General features: G+C 39.6%; 1 protein-coding gene and 1 long non-coding RNA gene across 3 annotated transcripts in view; one reads left to right on the top strand and one right to left on the bottom strand.

Annotated features, from left to right (window-relative positions):
* Window positions 1–18,882, top strand: part of ARID5B (AT-rich interaction domain 5B) — a 195,564-nt gene that overhangs the window by 153,459 nt on the left and 23,223 nt on the right. For both annotated transcript variants that reach the window (XM_004049457.5, XM_004049458.5), the window contains 3 exons: window positions 2,296–2,497; window positions 4,421–4,473; window positions 14,841–14,938. In XM_004049457.5, coding sequence (XP_004049505.4) covers window positions 2,296–2,497; window positions 4,421–4,473; window positions 14,841–14,938 — 353 coding nt within the window. The remainder of the gene's footprint in view (window positions 1–2,295; window positions 2,498–4,420; window positions 4,474–14,840; window positions 14,939–18,882) is intronic.
* The window catches only part of LOC129525056 (uncharacterized), a 79,191-nt gene that overhangs the window by 50,341 nt on the left and 9,968 nt on the right, over window positions 1–18,882 (bottom strand). The gene's annotated exons all lie outside the window — the stretch shown is intronic.

The following is an 18,882-nucleotide window of genomic DNA, read 5'->3' as shown; positions in this document are numbered from 1 at the left end:
TGGAGTGGGGCAGACCTGAGTTCTAAACCCAGAGGTCTGCACCTTCCAAACCATACATGACCTCACTAAGCTCTAGTTTCCTCAACTGTAAAATGTCGCTAAATATCTCCCTTTTACAATTCTCAGGAACATTAAGGTAGAGTATGTGAAGCCCACAGCACTGTATCTAGCTCATTGTAGGTGCTCAATTGAAAACTGATTTCCTTCCCCTTTGCTCAATATACAATAGAAGGAATGGAGCTCCTTGACACATTGGAAACCCCCTAGATTTGTCTTTTGCTTTTCATTTGATAAATCACATTTCTAAATGGTAGGTTTCGTAATGCCTGGTAATAAGATAGGCTTTTTAATTAGAAGTTTGTTTTCATTACCAATTTAATATTTGTATTAAAAGTGTCAGAAAAGTATAACATTTAAAACCATAAGCCCTAAAGTAAGGCTGCCTGGGCTTAAATTCCAGATTCCCCACTTACTAACTAGGGCATGATCTTGTGATGTTGTACATGCTGCTCATCCTGTCTACCTCCGTTTCCTCATTTCTAATACGAAAATAATAACTACCTCATTCGGGTTGTAAGTTTGAAATAACACATAAACAGTGTTGAGAATGGAGCCTGGCTGCCCAGGAAACACTCAGGAAGGGGTGGGAGGCAATACAAATTAAAACTGGAGTGATGTTATGATTTCAAGAAGCCATTAAATTATAGATTTCATCAGAACTTTAGATCCAACAGCCTAAAATTTGGCAGTGAAAAATGATGACAACATAAAGTTTCACGGGATGTTCGCCTTAATATAATGTTAGAGAGTACAAAATCTACATGGGAAAATTGTTTTAGTCCCATTTCCATAGCCCCTTAAAAGTTAAAATCCTACCTAGAAGCCCCATTGAATCAGTTTCATAGGAAGTTTTATCTTTGCAGGGCCAGTCGAAAGATATTAAACTGTACGTGTTCACTTGAGAGAATAAGCAATGAAGAACTCTTGCAGAGAATGTACTTTCCTTTACTAAATAAGCATAGTCTTTTATGTTCTTAATGCTTAGGAAGGAGGAGCTGCAGGGAAAGAAAAAGGGTTCGAAATCCTGTAATGGACAGCATTGTAGAATATGTGGGACATTTTTATTCATAACATTTCCCCAGCACTTGCCCTCTTCTCTCCCGATGTCAGTTACGGAGATGTAAAGAATATTGGAATGTACATATTCCCCATGGGCACACTTGAACTCAGAGTCTGACCCTTTGTACTTCCCCCTTTTACAATTAAAATAGCTCAGCAACTTAGCGTTATATTTAACGACCATCAAAGGCCTCTTGTAGAACATGGCAGTGAGGAGGGAACGTTAGGTTAGCCGCCCGATCTGCCAAGTTCCCTATCTGCCTACAGTGTGGAAGGAAGAACATCTGGAGACTTTACCGCCTTTTATTTTTTAATTGTGGAGCTTTATACTCACTCTTCTTGGGTTTTTAGCTGACCTCTCTACTCTTTCTTTTGTGGCAAGTTAACATCTTATTCTTAGAGCTGACTGATAAAGCAAGAAGCCCTCATTAAACAGTGAGATCTTTTGTTTCCTACTGAGGGTGTACCCCCGCATCACCCTTGGGTGGCAAACAGCAGAGGCCTTGCTGGTATTGCTGATGCCAGCACTGCTGGTATTGACTTGTTTTTCAAGGTTGCTGGAGAGAATAGCAACAAGAATGGTTTACTACAAAGAAATAGACTTGCCTTTCATTTTGATACAAAGTATAAAATATGGTTCTATTTGTTAAGGAAGCAAGGTTTGTTCAAGGACATTAACTGATGCCTCTCCTTAAGAAAATAAAATGTATTAATATAGAGAGACAAAAGAATGTTTCTACCAGATGCAAAGGCTATCTCTCATTTCACATCAACATACTTGTCAGGAGTCTAAAAGAAGCTGGCATAGTTTGGCAAACTATGACCCACTGGCTGGCAATTTCTGTCAATAAAGTTTTATTGGAACACAGCCACACCCATTTGTTAACATATTGCTGATGCCTGCTGTCCTACTAGTGTTGAATAGTTGCAACAGAGACTGTATGACCCAGAAGCCTACAATATTTACGATGTGGCCCTTTACAGAAATTTGACATCCCCTGGCCTCAGACAATTCATCTTCAGTGATGCCTCCGAAAAGCTATTAAAAGCAGGGATAATTTACTGGTTCACCCTTAGCACTCACTGAAAAGTGTTGCTGGCTCTGTCACTAGCTATGTCTTGGTAAGCATCCTAGGGCTGTGCCTCGTCTGATGTGGTATGTTTTCCCTTTTCCAGGTGAAATGTGAGGCCAGGTCAGCCTTGACCAAGCCGAAGAATAATCATAACTGTAAAAAAGTCTCAAATGAAGAAAAACCAAAGGTTGCCATTGGTGAAGAGTGCAGGGCAGATGAACAAGCCTTCTTGGTGGCACTTTATAAATACATGAAAGAAAGGAAAACGCCGATAGAACGAATACCCTATTTAGGTTTTAAACAGAGTGAGTATACTTGTTTTCGTTTCTGAATTATCAGAGCTGCTCAGATTCTTTGAATTGGAAAAAATAATTTTGACTCAGGATTATGTTGAAATCCTAATCTGGGGATAGTGCTCTCTGTTTATACTGAATCCATAAATGTTCCAGGCCAAGAATTTTTTCCCTGCCTTTTTCCGCTACATTGTTCCCTTCTGGGACAGTTGCAGTGAGATATTTATAGGCTTGAATCCACTGATTATGACTGGAAATAGACATGTTGAAAATTTCTCATTTGCTGTTTTGTCAATCTTGAGTGTCTGTGACGCCTTTCTTGTGAGATAATAATATGACGTAGCTTTATCAGGCACAGATGTTGCCTGTGAAAAAAACAGCTTTTAAAAGGAGGACATTTAAAGATGGACAAAACAACCACAAAGGGAAAACACATTTCCTAAGCCCCAAATGTGTTACAATATAACAAAAATCCAACTTCAGAGAAAACAAGAAATACACAAATTGGAACAGAGGGCCTAATTTTGAATTACTTTGACATGTACATTTAAATATGTGTCATTGTATATTTGCAAGGAGAACAGGAAACTCATAGCCAAACAGAATTCCAAATCAAAAGAGAAGAAATCCAGATCCTGCCTTGATTTTGCAACCGAATATATATTTTGCCTCTGTCGGGATTTAGTGGTGCACAAAGTGATGAGCCTCTGGCTTGAAATAGTATTTTCTCCAAATGTGTCTTCGTAGATTAAAACCATGTGTCATTTTGATGAAGAATGTCAAACCTGTGTGTTTTACATAACAATTTACATACCTAATAGCAATTGGCACTGATTGCAGAAGAACACTCGCAGCCATTATAAACTTATATAACTACGAATGATTACAATGTTTGTCTGAAAACTGGTTGCTTGAAATAGAAGTAAAATTAATGTACTATGAACAGCTTTGTTGCATTATGCATTGGTTCAGATTAAATCAAGGCCGAGGCAGGGCTCTTGATAGCTCTGAAGTAGTGCAAGGTTCAATGAGGCTTTGCGAACATGTTGTGTCAAAGAGCCTTTAAAAATAAAAATCATTTTATTCTTCATTTCCCTTACCAAGGAATCACTTGAAGTTCAATTTTCCCCTCATGTAAAAAAATCAAATCCATAGCAGTCCCATTCCATGGTGTTTGGTATAAATGAACAGGGTTGCTAGCAATTTGGTACAGTTGTTTAACAGCATAAACATATACAAACTCTGCAAAGAGAAATCTGTTTGAAAAAAATATATTTGCAACATCACACAGGCCAGTTAGGGGACTAAGTGGGTTCATGATTCAATTCCTCTCTGAATGAATGTCTTCCTTCCCTTTTATCTGTTGTATCACTGTGGCCTCCACGTGAAATATTTGTTTTCCTACTCACTGCCAGCCACCACATGTTGGTGAAATACTGTTTGAACCTTTAATATAGTGCTGCCATCAGACATTCTATTAAGAAGGTAATCGTATATTAAAGTGGCTGCTATTTATTGATTATGGAGGGTTCTTATATGAGAGAAGCTCTCTATATATTACTGTTTAATCAATGGCATCTAAGGGTTGAACAAGACCAACCCCAGTTTTGAGAGCCCACGCTTTTTCCTAAAGACATCTAATTTAGCTTCTCTTGCTCTGCTGATGACAGTAGGACTAAAACTCTTGCCTTTATCCTAAAAGTAGAACCATTTTTGTAGCTTTATGACTGTTTCTTAAGAAATGTTTTAAGTGGTAATAATAGATTCTGTTGTCAAATGCCCTTTGGGCAAATTGTTTCCTAAGAACTTAGCTCTCTGGGGTACTTTAGTATTTCTTTTTTTCTCTTTCTCATTGAAAAAAAAATGTTTTAATTGACATTTCTTGGAAGTATGTTAATGCAATGCTTATCTAAATACTTATTGTCCCTCTAACAGTTAACCTTTGGACTATGTTTCAAGCTGCTCAAAAACTGGGAGGATATGAAACAGTAAGTGTTTAAGCAACTTAAATGAAATAATTTTGCAATCTAACTTTTCCCCTCTCTTTGACCAAAATGGAGAACATGCAAGGGCAAAACATCACTGACTGCCTTTTCAAATGGCTCTACACTTTTGGGGGTTTATTGGGCCGCTTTGGAAACAGTCCCAATTAGTTTCAGGTTTGGCAAAATTGTAAACTTGTCGTAAAAACTACAAGTGGAAAACATATGTAACTCTCCCCTGTCAGGGAAATTAGTTGGGTCTGTAACTTTTTCCCATGTTGAGAAAGGGCTATTATTGTACAACAAGCCAAGATTGCATAAAAGAAATTTCCCTTGGCAACATACCTGACATCTGTTCATGTCTAATATGGGAAATGTATTAAAGGCTTTCAAAAGTAATCAGTATTGGCCATTAAGGAATAGAATGCAGCAGAATCTCCTCTCATTCTAGGGCAAAGAAGCTTTATTAGACAAGGGTCAGTGCTGCATAAACAGGAAGTTATCAAACTTATTCAGAACAGGCTCTGACACTCTTTATCAGCTAATTCTAACTGACAGCAATGGGTTATTTTTAGCCCACAGGAAAATTTGATGGCCACGGATTTTTACAGCATGTGTTTTGAACCAATGAAACGTTACAGCAACAAACTGAGATTAAAATCTTTAAATAAGAAAGAGCTGCATAAATATAACCCACAGAGATGACATCTGTAATAAAATCAATTGACATAGGAAGATGTTGTCATTGGGAATACTTTCTCCTCCACACAATGATCAGATTAAGTTGTGTAGTTTCTTCTTGCAATTGAACAAGAAATTATTTTTTCATTCCCTAAGAAGTAATCTGGGATATCTCTGTACCATAGTAAAATGACAGTAAGACACAGAAAGTCAAGAAAATGAAATTCATTTTAGCCCAAACGTAATAACCAGTGCTTCTTGCCAGATAAAGCACATTGTTCCACAAACTAATATAATGGTTTGATGTACGGGTCTTGGGATGGGGAAAGAGGACAAGCATTATGTGGTTCAGATAATCTGGTATTTTCTGTTGAGCTATCTGCTATGAATTCTGACTAAAAATTCTTTCATATGAATAATATGTGCTTGTAATATGTTTCATATATGGCATATGTACACGTTTATAAAGAAATATAGTCACATGGACTACATATAAAATGTGCATTTCATATACATAAATTTACTTGAAATATTTATTTTATCAAGTGACCTATGTAAAAATTGTAATTTTTCACTTAGTGGAGTCTTTTGATAGGATCAGGATATGAACTCCTTGCCACTGTAGCTCATAGTTTATGGCAAAATCTTGAGCTAATTATAGCCCTCATTCATGTAAAAAAAAAATGGTAACTTATTCAGGGTTAGTCTCATAAACGTAGAAGTCAACCCAATAGGCTAGACTTTCAAGTCTAGCTTTTAATGTTTAGAATAGGAATATACATTTTTATATGAACTATGACTGCAGATAGTTATATGATATTGAACAATATTATGAAACGTCTTTTCACACTCTGGAACTTTTTGTTATTCACTGATAGGGAGAGTGCCAACAATTTCACAGAATCAGTTTTTCCTGCTTTTCTGTCTTCTGTATCTTCACAAAGATTTTTTTTCCATGCAACAGCAAATTGATGTAGAATGTACAGAAGAAAGTTTAATAAATTTCAGGGCATTTGCAGTACTCTTTGAACAAATAGTATTTATCCTTTTGTTGGATGAATGAATGACCACACAATCAGCAAAACACCTGACCACATATTTACTGAGTACCTTATGTGTATGAGGCATTGTTTTAGACACTGTTAGATGCAAGGTTTCAGTCAGGCCAGTAATTTCAGTCCTTAAGTTGCTTACCATCCAAGAGAGCCAATAATGATCAAACAAGGTGGAAAAAGGTCAGTGCCCTACACAGGTAAAGTACTTACTCACGTAGAGATGAGAGAAGGAAGGCTTGATGGCTCTGAGGCCATTTGGGAAGAATTCTGGGGAATGGATAAAATTTAGACATGAATGATGGATTGTGCCTTCCAGAAAGAGAGAATGAATCAAATAAGGGAAAATATATGGAGGTAGAATAAAGTTGGGCATGGAGAGTTTGAAAAACATAAAATAGAGTGATGAGGTGCCTGGGACAAGTGGCCCTGAAGGGAAGTTTCTAGAGAGAAGGATGGAGAGAAGATGGAACCAAGTGAGGAAAGTCCTCTGATGCTAGCTCCCTGATGTTAGGCCTTCAGATGCTAGGCCCTTTCATGCTGAGCCCCCAGATGCTATGCCCTCCCATGCCATGCCCCAAAGTTATTCATTAGGCTGTGGGAACTATGGAAAGTTGCCAGTTCCCCATCTCTGCTGATAAGAGTCGCTCCTCTTTCTGGTACTGTGTGGGCGCCTTCTCAATGGGAAATTTATGCCCTCCTTTTAGGCAGATAGGCAGATAAGGGGAGGGCAGAGAACTCTTCCTGCATCTGTTGGTTCTCTGTTGCCCTCATCTCAAAATAATCTTTATGCCAACGTGGCATAATTTAGGGGTGACATATTCTGATCCCCTTCACTGGGGCTGGGGAATATGGAAGATCAAATTGGCATCTGCTCTCCATCTGGTCATGAACAGAATTTTAAAAGGCATTTCTGCTTCATCCCTTCCTCATTTCCTTCCTTCCTTCTTCCTTTTTCTTTCTTTCTTTTTAAATGTTTCATGCTATAGATTGGCCCTGCAGATACTTCAGTTTGCCACCACTATTCTACATTTAAGCTTCTGAACCTCCTATAAGTACAGAATACATTTTTCTCTTGGCATATTTTGACTAATAAAACTGTGAGATGTTCAATGGGCATTGAATTTTGAAGTCAGTCCAGGAGATGTACAAATAATATCCAAAGTCTGAAGGCTTAAGCTGTCATCACAGAGTTACTAGAGGACACTTATCTTTGACATGATCTGATATCAGAAATGAGTGTAGACTTGTAGTCATTTAGAACTCAAAAGAGATCTTAGAGTCTTCTAGATCAGTGGCTCCTAAAAGCTACTCAAGAATAGGGCTCATGTTTTTAATGGGGAACTTTAAGTGGTTGTTTAGACTCCCACCCCAAGATATAAACTGTGGTGGGGCATGGGCCTGAGAAGCAGAGAATCCTTTTCTTTTAAGCTGCCCAGGTGATGTTAATTCAAATCCAGTGTTAACAGTGATAAGTAACACTTAGCCAAGTGTTTCCCATGGCTCTTAGCTTCAGAATGTGACCCCTATCTAAGTCAAGTATCAAAGATTTTTCTTCATGCCATTACTACAGAAACAGGGTACAATACTCATATTCCTTCGGCTCAAGAGCAGCAGAGAGTTTCTGACAAGTATTTTTGCATTTGGTAAAATGGTAGTCTAAGTTGGAACTCAGTAAACTGTTTTTGTTTTCAATGAGGGGAAGTGTAGAACTGTAGTACTCTCAAATTATTTTTTCTCAAATTGGCCTTTGTGCAAAAAAAAAAAAAAAAGTATGCCTGCTGTGCCCTAGTTCATAGCCTCATTTTACAAGCGAGAAAACTGAGGCACTGGGAGATGAAATGAGTTGCATGGGATCATCATGGCTTTCTTCAAATTCTGACTCACTGAGAATTTGGTACACAATTGTCTCACCCTCTGTAGCGCTACTGAAAGAGATTTATAAATGATTATTCTTTGTGGCTTTCCATTCCTAGCAATCGCTAATCTAAAATGCTTCCTACATATTTGGGGCAATGTTTTGGGGAAAGGATCTGATAATCTGCCTTTTGTAGCATCTTTTAGTCTGTTCTTTGTATTTAACATTTGTAGCATTTTTTAGTCTGTTTTTTTGTATCTAACATGAGCTTTACCAGATGTACTAATTACTAGCTGAGATTTTTATCTGATTCTTGAGAAAAAATGTGTGAATTCAGGAGATGAGTCAAGAAGTATGGATAATGTAAATATTCAATAATAGTAAAAAACTGCAAGTATAAAAGCTGTAGATGTATTGCTTCTGCGGTTAACTTGTGATTGGATAAAGACATCTCTCTGGAATCCCTTCTGGTTATAAAAAGAGGCCATCTTAATTGGCTTGTTTTTGTTTGTGGTTATAAACTATTCCAAACCTTCTGGTTTGAATTGCGGATTATGGATTATTTCATTTCAGTCCTCTACAACCATCAAATTGAATTTAAAAAAAAAAAGAGGAGCAGAAGTTTCATTGTAAGCCTTTATAGCATTTGACTAATGGCTATATGCAGTTCTCTCAGTCTCTTCTGCCTTTGCTGGAAATGTATAGAGTGTTTCTTCATCCTTAGGTTGAGAGAGCATAAATATATTGAATGGATTTGATTTCCTACAAAACAATATTCTGGCATTTTGATTAATTGACGAGGACCCTTCCTTTGCAATGTACCCAACTTTTCCTTCCAAACATTAGAATGTGGATCACCTACATTTGAAGAGGTAGAGCTGGATAAATCTTTGCTGATGAACTAAAAAGGCTTTCACTTCAGTGTCTGGTGAAGCAATTAATGCTGGAAGAGTAGCTTGGGGTATTACCAGGATGCAGCATATGGCGGTGGTTTGCTAAAGTGATTTCCATTTGGCTAACCACTTGATGGCAAGCCAGAGGCAGTATCTGGAGAGAAGGTAGAGTTGGGAAATGGGTCTTGAGTACATCTTGTCCTCAAGGCACAGGGTGATACACAGTGGTGCCTTCTAAGAATGTCAGTTAGCAACCCTTTCTCCTGCCACCAGTGAGACAGGGCCATTGTTCTTAATCTGGAAGAAGCCTCTTTCCTTGCTGAAAGGATTAGGCTTTGACATCAAATTCTGGCTTTGACATCATTTTTAAGACATCCTCTGAATCTAACCCTAGTTTTCTGAACAGGCAAAGCCTCTCGCTTAAATTCAAAATTCTCCAGGCCAAAGATGATGTCATGTAGTTTTGAAAGGCTCCAGTTCCTGGAGTACTACCAGGAAAAGAAAGTCATCTTCCTTGAATTCAGTCCACCCTCAAGGTGTCCTGAGAAAGAAGCTGTTTCTCAGAACAGCCCAGGCAACATTGCTTTCAGGCAAACTCTTCTGTTGACTTCGTATTTCCTACACATTCTTAAGCTACTGAAAGAGTTTAAGTCTGAAAGATTTCTGATACCTATTTCCTCACCAGGCTGCAAAAATACCAGAATTATTTCATTCCTGCAGCCTCAAAGATAGAGAAATCAAAGCTCCAAGAGCATGTCTTGAGTTAAAATAGTGATTTTCCACTTTTTTTAAGTGACAGGATATTTTCGTCCAATAAAACTGTGGAAGGGACAGATTATTTTTCCACTCACCAGACCAGTCGTCTTGACCAGGTGGGCAGTGTGGAGAGTTACTTTCAGGCTACCTTAAAATGCTACCTGGGTTCTAAAGACAATTTTTTTTTGTTGTCGGTTTTTTGTTTGTTTTTGTTTTGTTTTGTTTGAGGCGGAGTCCCTCTCTGTGTTGCCCAGGCTGGAGTGCAGTGGCATGATCTTGGCTCACTGCATCCTCCGCCTCCCATATTCCAGTGATTCTTCTGCCTCAGCCTCCTGAGTAGCTGGGATTACAGGCACCCACTGCCACGCCTGGCTAATTTTTGTGTTTTTAGTAGAGACAAAGTTTCACCATGTTGGCCAGGCTGGTCTCGAACTCCTGACCTCAGATGATCCACCCGTCTCAGCCTCCCAAAGTGCTGGGATTACAGGCGTGAGCCACCATGCCCATCCTCTAAAGACAGTTTGAAAACCACTATATTTATAAGCAATGAAAATTTTATGAACATAGTAGGTGTGGAGTGCTTTTCACAGAGTCTCTTGGGTCTTACCTACACTAGGGAGAAATAACTTTCAATGTCTTCAAAGTGAGATTAAATCTCACATGCACCTAGATTGGTTTGTTTTACTTGGGTGTAGTCTGCTCGGTTTTTCATCTTGCGTTATGGTTAATTGTGTGAAGTTATGCTTCCCACTAAATTATGAACCTTGAAAGCAGTAACATCTCTTTCTTTTCGTGACACCATCTCACACTCTACCCTCCATCCCTTCCTTTCACCTCCATACCTCTGCACAGGCATAGTGCCCGAAAATGGTAAGCATTGGTGGATGGTGATGTGAATCTGTCATCTAATTGCGGACCTTGAAGAGGAGGCACAGCTCAAAAGAAATAACTGTGTGGATGAATTTGGCTATTTTCTTTAGGAAACAAAGAGCCAGGCCAGGCGCGGTGGCTCACGCCTGTAATCCCAGCACTTTGGGAGGCCCAGATGGGCGGATCACGAGGTCAGGAGATCGAGACCATCCTGGCTAACACGGTGAAACCCCGTCTCTACTAAAAATACAGAAAAATTAGCCAGGCATGGTGGCAGGCACCTGTGGTCCCAGCTACTCAGGAGGCTGAGGCAGGAGAATAGTGTGAACCTGGGAGGCGGAGCTTGCAGTGAGCCGAGACCGCGCCACTGCACTCCAGCCTGGGCAACAGAGTGAGACTCTGTCTCAAAAAAAAAAAGGAAACAAAGAGCCAGAAGTTCTCTGTTCCCCTAAAAAGCTAATATAATAGAAGGTCAGGTTGAAACACGAATTATAACCAGGAGGCCTGAGGCTTAGTGAGAGAGTTGATCAAACTAGCCCCTTGATTAGATCAAATTTTCCAGCTGATTGAGGCTGGGTACAAGACACTAGGAGGCAGACGTTGGTTTTATTCCAGATGGAATTTTAAAGCTTACCCACATCCAGAGAGGACATTGGACAACAGAATAAAAACTTTAAGCAAGTACATAATTAGGCACAATTAAAGCATGTTAATACAGAAGGCAGATTTACATGAAGCCAGGAGATGTTTCCCTGCCCTGTTCTCTCTCCTTATTGGGCTCTGAGACCCATCATGGGTTTGGACAATGGGAGAATTTAGACATTTCTTCCTCTAGAGTCCATGGCTAGTGTTTGATTTACATCTAGAGACCAAAAAAACAGAGATGTGTGCCTAGGAGACCTGTGTACTTAACAGCATTTAACAGTTGTGAAGGGCACATTTTATGACTTTCCCATGGAAAGAAAATATCTCAAAATGGCCCAATTCATCCAGGCCATTCAGTGGAAGCTCAGTAAATAGAGGAACCACTTCCTCGAAGGGCCAGACCTGTCTTCACTCCAGATGATCCTCACTGGTAAAAACTGTATTTAAACACCAGAGCTTACTAAGTGCTAGGGGGCTGACACAGACCCCTGGCCTACTGCACACAGCTTATTAATGCCCAGCGGTGCTTGATGTTGGCTTCCTGTGGCTACAGTTTCAAACCTAGTATGAGATAGATTATTTTTCCCTCCTGTGATAATGCATTATTTATTCCTAAAGGGTCTTTTCTTTTCTCTGATAGACAAGTGTGTCATAGGGCATTCCCTCGTTTAGATGGTAGGATGGGGAGGGAGGCGTGGTCAGTTTCACACCCTAAATATCCCCGGCTTTCTTGCTCATCAGTTTTCACAATTTATATTATTTTATTGATATATGTGTTCACTCGTTGATTGTGGGTATCCCCTACTAGAATACAGTGGTCTTGCATGCTGGGTCTGCTTTTCATTGTTGCATCCCAGCTGTAACATTTGTTAGCACAGTGCCTAATAAATGGGCGATGTCCAATAAATTTTTGGTGAATTAACGGATGAGTGAGTGGATGGATTCTGATATAATTGAGACTTATTTGTGACTCGGTGGTGAACTTAATATAGCACTTCTTTTTTTTTTTTTTGAGACGGAGTTTTGCTCTTGTTGCCCAGGCTGGAGTGCAATGGCGCGATCTCAGCTCACCGCAACCTCTGCCTCCCGGGTTCAAGCAATTCTCCTGCCTCAGCATCCCGAGTAGCTGGGATTACAGGCATGCGCCACCACCCCAGCTAATTTTGTATTTTTAGTAGAGACGGGGTTTCTCCATGTTGGTCAGGCTGGTCTTGAACTCCCAACCTCAGGTGATCCGCCCGCCTCGGCCTCCCAAAGTGCTGGGATTATAGGCGTGAGCCACCATGCCCGGCCAGAACTTCTGTTCTAACTAGAGATACAAGTGGTTAGGGCGGACTTTATGCTTTGAGAGTAAAACCTCAGAACACTGTTAATTCAACTCACTACCTTAAATTGATGCTGTCCTCTTAGCTAGATTTCCCCATTGGGAAACACTCAAAGCTAAAGGTTGAGAACTCACAGCAGAAACAGTGATTCCCACAGTTACCTGCCTCATTTGAAGGAAAAGGCTCCCAGAGTTTTGTGTTACCAACTTGTTACAAGCATGGGCTATTCTCAGGTCATTCTGATGCTGCTTTATGCAGGAAGCTGCTTTATGCAGTGAAAAGAAGTCCACTCTTGAGACCAGAAGACAACCATATGGATCCTAGTTTTGGCACTCTGCTGCTGTGTGTCATTGGGCAAGTGTGCAGCCTCTCTGAATCTCCCTTCTTCTGTGAATGAGATTTCCTATAACCTGCCTCACAGGCTATGGGAGGATTATATGATGTCATGGATGCGAAAATCCTTTATAAAATATACAGTGTACACAAGAGACACAAGGATGATCAGAGTGATGGTTTCTTAAGTGATTACAGGGACACACACAGGCTGTTTTCTAACCCTGTTGTCACCCCCAGGGCCCACAGGTCTCATCTGAGTGAGGGGAATGTGGAGGTGTGTTTCAAAGGGTATTCTAGGGTCTTTGAGGAATCGTGTAGGCACTTGGAGGTATCCTGTTTCATCTCCCTTGATATGTGGGCCTCAGATTAGCCCAAGATTGTATCATTTAAAGGTTGGAGGCAGATTGTAACTAAATATAAAATAATTATCAAAATACATATTTTGAGTGTTTTGAAAGGGGGCTGAAACCATTTCTTGTAATCTAAAACAAACTGTAAATAAGGAGGATTTTATTTTCAGTTACACCTGCTAGTAGATTAAGAGGTGGTTCTGTCTAGTGAGAACTATTGAAACCGATTGGTGCAAGAATGCTTCATGGGAAATTGAATAATGCACAGCTAACATTGTCTCGAGGTCCTATTTGGGCCTGTTGAGAAGGGTTTATGAAAATGAAGGGGTTCTATTTGAAATAGAAAAGGTACCATTTACCCCATAATATTTAACCAGCCATCTCCTCCTCCTCAGATTTACAATTACAGAGCCCCAGTTGCAAGTTGAGGTTTTTTAATTTTTTTTTTTCATTTGATTGCTGCCTTTAGCCCCTTGGTGAACTCCGCTGGCAGCCTCGTGGGTATTTTTCAAAAGAAGCCTCCTGCTTGACTGTATTAAATTCCACTGGCACCTTTGCCACGCCCTGTCCCCTACACATTCAAATAACAGAGTTTTCCCGTAACCCTGTTGAGAAATGTTCACGAGGGCCTCAGAACTTGTTCTGTCTTCCAAATTTCAAGGAAATACTAGACTTACTTGGATGTAGTAAATGACATGGTTTCCCCAGATTAATCATTTGCCAGATCTTGCATCTGTTATTTTGTAAAATCTTAATTTTTGTACGAAAATAAAATTAAAGGAAAAAATTAAACAAGACCATAGTGTGCAGCTCAGTATATTACAAGCTGTTTGTTTTTATTCACTCAACTCAATAATGTACATAGCTAGCATTTTAACTGTGGAATATGTTAGTTTTCATATGATTTGATCAATATCCCATTTTCTTGACCTAAGTGAATAAAAATAAACAGCTTGCAACATATACAGTTTCAGATTTTGGTTTTGTTTTGGTGGTTAGAGAAGCTGGCATAAAAATATAGCCTGAGATGACTATAAATTCCACAACCAATTTGATCATTTAACTTAATCTGTGTAGTAATTTTATTTATTTTTTAAATTGGCAACACCTCACATGGATGGAAAATCAGAAGATACAAAAGCATGTTTGGTAAAAGACTCTTTTTTACCTCTATACCCACCCGGTTCCCCATTTCCACATGCCTCAGGCAATGTTAATGTTGATTCATCTAAACTGTTGAACTAAGATATATTTCAGCTAAAACCTGATTTTATTTTGATGCTTTATCAAATGACTTAAAGGAACAGGGTATGAGTATGAGACCTTGACAAACCTACATGAATATCCAGGGAGGTGTCTTAAATGAAATGCACTTAGGATGACAAAATACACGTCCAAAAGTAGAATTCCATTTTTATTGTAAAGAAAAGTGCTGAAAGCGAGATCTCACTATGAAACCATAAATCACCCCATATACTCTTTTGGACTTCTCTGTTTCTGGGTTTCCAGAACAGACTGTTCTCTTCTGACTGTTGCATATGTATTGAAGCCTGGCACTATGAATCTCTTATGATGTAAGATTGAATTTCCCATTGCCATTTTTTCAGATAACAGCCCGCCGTCAGTGGAAACATATTTATGATGAATTAGGTGGTAATCCTGGGAGCACCAGCGCTGCCACTTGTACCCGCAGACATTATGAAAGGTAAGAAACCATTTCATGAAATTGCTTAGTTAAAAGTGTGTTAATTGAAAGGAGCTTCTGGTCAAGGATAAGACAGAGGAAGTCTAAATGACCTTTTGGGAAACTGAAAATTTCCCTCTGGCATTTTACTTTGCATACCGCCTTGTGATTTTTAGGGAACATGGCTTTCTCTTGTTACAGGGGCTAAAATTAGATGTTCTTTTAGTTTGGTTCTATCATGTGACCACCTGCCTGACAATGCCTTTTTTTTTTTTTCCCACAAGCATAGATTACTCAGTATGTTCTCTTTAGGCTCTCTTAACATGAGAACCTTTAGCTTCTGAAAAATCTGCAATGCTACTCTGAGGTTGACATTGAAAAGTAAGCACTTCTCATAGTATTAGCATTGAAGAGTAAGGATTTCTCATAGTAAGAGAAATGGCCCCAGATCAAATCTGTTGTTTTATTGCATCCTGGTATTTTTCTTCTACGGAATCTTCTTACCAAGCTCTGTGTGGCTTGGTTTTCTAACAATTTCAGCCTATTTCAGAAAGATGATGAGGATGCAAACAAGAAGTAATGCAAAATTAGCCTACTATGTTGCATCCACAGGAGTGGATTTCCCGTTTGCATTAGGACTCCGTTATTCACACCGTTAAAGACCAGTTAGCAGATTAATGCATTATCCCTCTATGCTTCAAGCCCATACTTAATTTGTTTAGGTCATTACCAACTTCCTTATAACTGGCACTTCCCTTTGGGTCTTATACGTACATCCTCAGGCAATACCATTTAACTCATCAATTCTTAGTCTTTTTTTTCAAGTTCAATTGTACTTTTATCTGTATTGCATTTAACTCAGCTTTAGTATGGCCGTTCAACAAGAATGTTTTTGTAATAATAAATTGAATTGGGTTTAGTACACCATGAAAAATTGCTACAAAGTATTCCCAAAGGATTGCCTAACTTGGCAGGGTTGTAATTCAGAAGGATTTTTAAAAATTGATAATAGATGTTCAAATTATTACTCTTTATAGCATTGTTTTTCAATACAACACATCAATTTTTAAAATATGTTATTTCTGACAGTGTTTAATACAAAAACTCACCCATTCTCACTGTATGTATAAGGTACACCACTGATGTCCTAGTACAAAGTAGCACTGATATCTCAGGTGAGTGTTCCGAAAATAATGTCTAAGGAACCACAGGCTACTTGTTTTTGACTTACGAGTCAAGGCTTCATTCAGAACTTTTTTTTTTTTTTGAGACGGAGTCTTCCTCTGTCACCAGGCTACAGTGCAGTGGCATGATCTCGGCCCACTGCAACCTCTGCCTCCCAGGTTCAAGCGATTCTCCTGACTCAGCCTCCCGAGTAACTGGGACTACAGGCACGTGCTACCACGCCCAGCTAATTTTTGTATTTTTAGTAGAGACGGGGTTTCGCCATGTTGGTTGGCCAGGATGGTCTCAATCTCTTGACCTCATGATCCACCCACTTCGGCCTCCCAAAGTGCTGGGATTACAGGCGTGAGCCACCACACCCAGCCAGAACATTTTTATTAGAAACTCTGTCCCTGTTTTCAAATAGATTCTGTTTTGAGAGTGGACATCCCTTTCCTTTATATGCAAATGCCCTCAACACCTGAACCATCAAACATAAAGGAGCAGACAGCAATTAAAGCTTGAAAAAGGAGTGTATCTCAGCTGTTAGCTCATCTAGTTAAAGAATGAAAACATCAATCAAATTAATTACAAAGTATCGCATGGTAAAAAAAAATAAAAAGAGAGAGAGAGAAGGTTTGGCATGGAGAGAAGGACTGAACCCATAGTAGTGTGTGTGTGTGTGTGTGTGTGTGTGTGTGTGTGTGTGTGTGTGTGTGTGTGAGATCAGGTCTGTGAATAAAAGTAGGATTCTTCTGAAGATTGTGTACTTTTGATTATTTACTTCTTTCAGGAGATTCCTGAAAGCTTTCAATCACATTAGAAAATTTTAGTAGAGATACCAGAAACTTTAGCAATTAAGAAACATGATTAAAGATGTCTTAAAATTTTTCTCTTCTCTCCCTATTCTTGGGACCAGATTGGATATTCCATAAAGGTTTGCTTTCTCACTCGATTAAACTTTTTGAAGAGTGATGTCACTTTTCCAAATCCAGAATTTGTTTGGTCAGTGTATGAGTCAGGGTGCAGTAAGGAAAATGGAAACCACACTGGGTATTCAACAAAGAGACTTCACCATAGGCAGTTGCTTTAACAGGGGTTGGTGTGAGGCACTAAGTTAACACGGGGGCAACAACTGTAAGTTCCCTAGGGTGACAGAACAGAGAAGAGAGGTTGGTTGTCACCACCCAGAAGTTTGGAGAATGTGCCTCAGAGCTGGGGTTCAGGTCCCTGGTAAGAAGGAGTCACCCAACCAGCACTGATGCTTCAGGAGCTCAGAGGTGGAGCACTGCAGAGCTGGGCTGAAACCTGAGGAGGCGGTGCTCCCTGGCTGCTGCCAGACCTCAGAGGACAGGCGCTGAAACTGCTGGGGGACTGTTGAAACTAGAGGCTGCAACCCGCTGCTGCTGCTAATGCATTGTGGAGTTGACACTGATATGAAAAAGTGAAATGGAAAGGAGATTCCTTTTCTTTCCCTGCCTCCCAGGACACGCTGTTTGCAGAACAGTAACAGGAAGATAGCTGACAAAAGGGATGTGTAATTTACAGAATTCCAGTCCTAGCATCAGCAAGCAGAGTACAGAAGGGTGGATTTGGAGTTGAAAGACAATAGGCCATCCGCCAAGTGGGAACCCCATATGCAGAGCCCATTTTATGTGTGGTGACACCAAAAATGGCAGTGTGGAGCCTCCAACCATGTTGTTGGAGCATAGCTGTCCCAGGGTGATTAGCAAGGTCCTTTACCTTTCCTTGGTATTTCCTTTTTGCCATCTAGACTCCTCTCACATCCTTGTGATCAGATGCAACCGCTAACTACCAAAATTTGAAGATCATTGATTTTGTTTACAACAGTGTCTCTCTCAATGTTCAATCAATCATTCTCCAAGAGGAATCACCCATAATCCTATGTGTTGTGGTGGGGAGAAAAAGCTAGGATTACCGTTCTAGATGTCTTCCTTTTAATTGGTTCTACCAAAGAAGGGCAGAGGACATGCACATATATCCAAGACGAGACTGAAGCTCTGGGCTAAAACTTCATGATTATGGTGGATTTCATTCATTCTTGCTAGTCACAGGTTGCATGAACAGATAAAACAGAGATGACTGGATTGGTGAAGGAACACTGTTTTCAAGAAGGGTCAATGAGTTGAGAATGGTCAGGACTTTGTGGGCAAATATCTAGTCTGGAAATGCCCTTGGAATTTTGTAAAGCCTTCCAAACCAAATCAGGATGATGAGAGCTCTTCCTACTAGGCTGCGGGTTCTTCTGTTCTCATTCTTTTCACTCTGATAAAGAGAACTGCTCTTGTTCCTATTTCCCTGCCACCAGCTTTGCTTTCCTAGAAGATGAAGAAGTGAGTGATCTCTATGCATTATCCACTGATTTATTTTTCATGCACTGTGGTTCATGTTTCCAGTAAACGTTTTCATTTTACAAGAAAAATGTAGCCAGTTCCTCAGTAAAATGTTACTTGTATATTAGTTGAGCACTTTTGGTTTATTAATGAGTGCAATAATGAAAGTGTGGGTTGTTGAAAAGAATCAATGGGTGTTTTTATTTAAGGCAAAGCAGAAATGGTACAATGCTTGTGAATACATCATTGTCGCTGAAGGCCTGACTCGTACAAACTTGCCTCTGATTGGTTTAAATCAAATAGGTCCAAGCACTTCATAAAAATGTCTTTGTCAGCCTGGTTTTGCTTCCAAATCTATTCATCTCTGTCAGTTTTTAATATTAGTACCAGGCTCCTGGCCATAGTCCATTAGTACTGTACTTAATTGCTCGTGTTACAGATGATTAC

This window comes from Gorilla gorilla, chromosome 8, assembly GCF_029281585.2.
Source record: "Gorilla gorilla gorilla isolate KB3781 chromosome 8, NHGRI_mGorGor1-v2.1_pri, whole genome shotgun sequence".
NCBI lineage: Eukaryota > Metazoa > Chordata > Mammalia > Primates > Hominidae > Gorilla > Gorilla gorilla.
The sequence above is the reverse complement of the archived record's forward strand: the minus strand, read 5'-3'. Positions and strand labels throughout refer to the sequence as shown.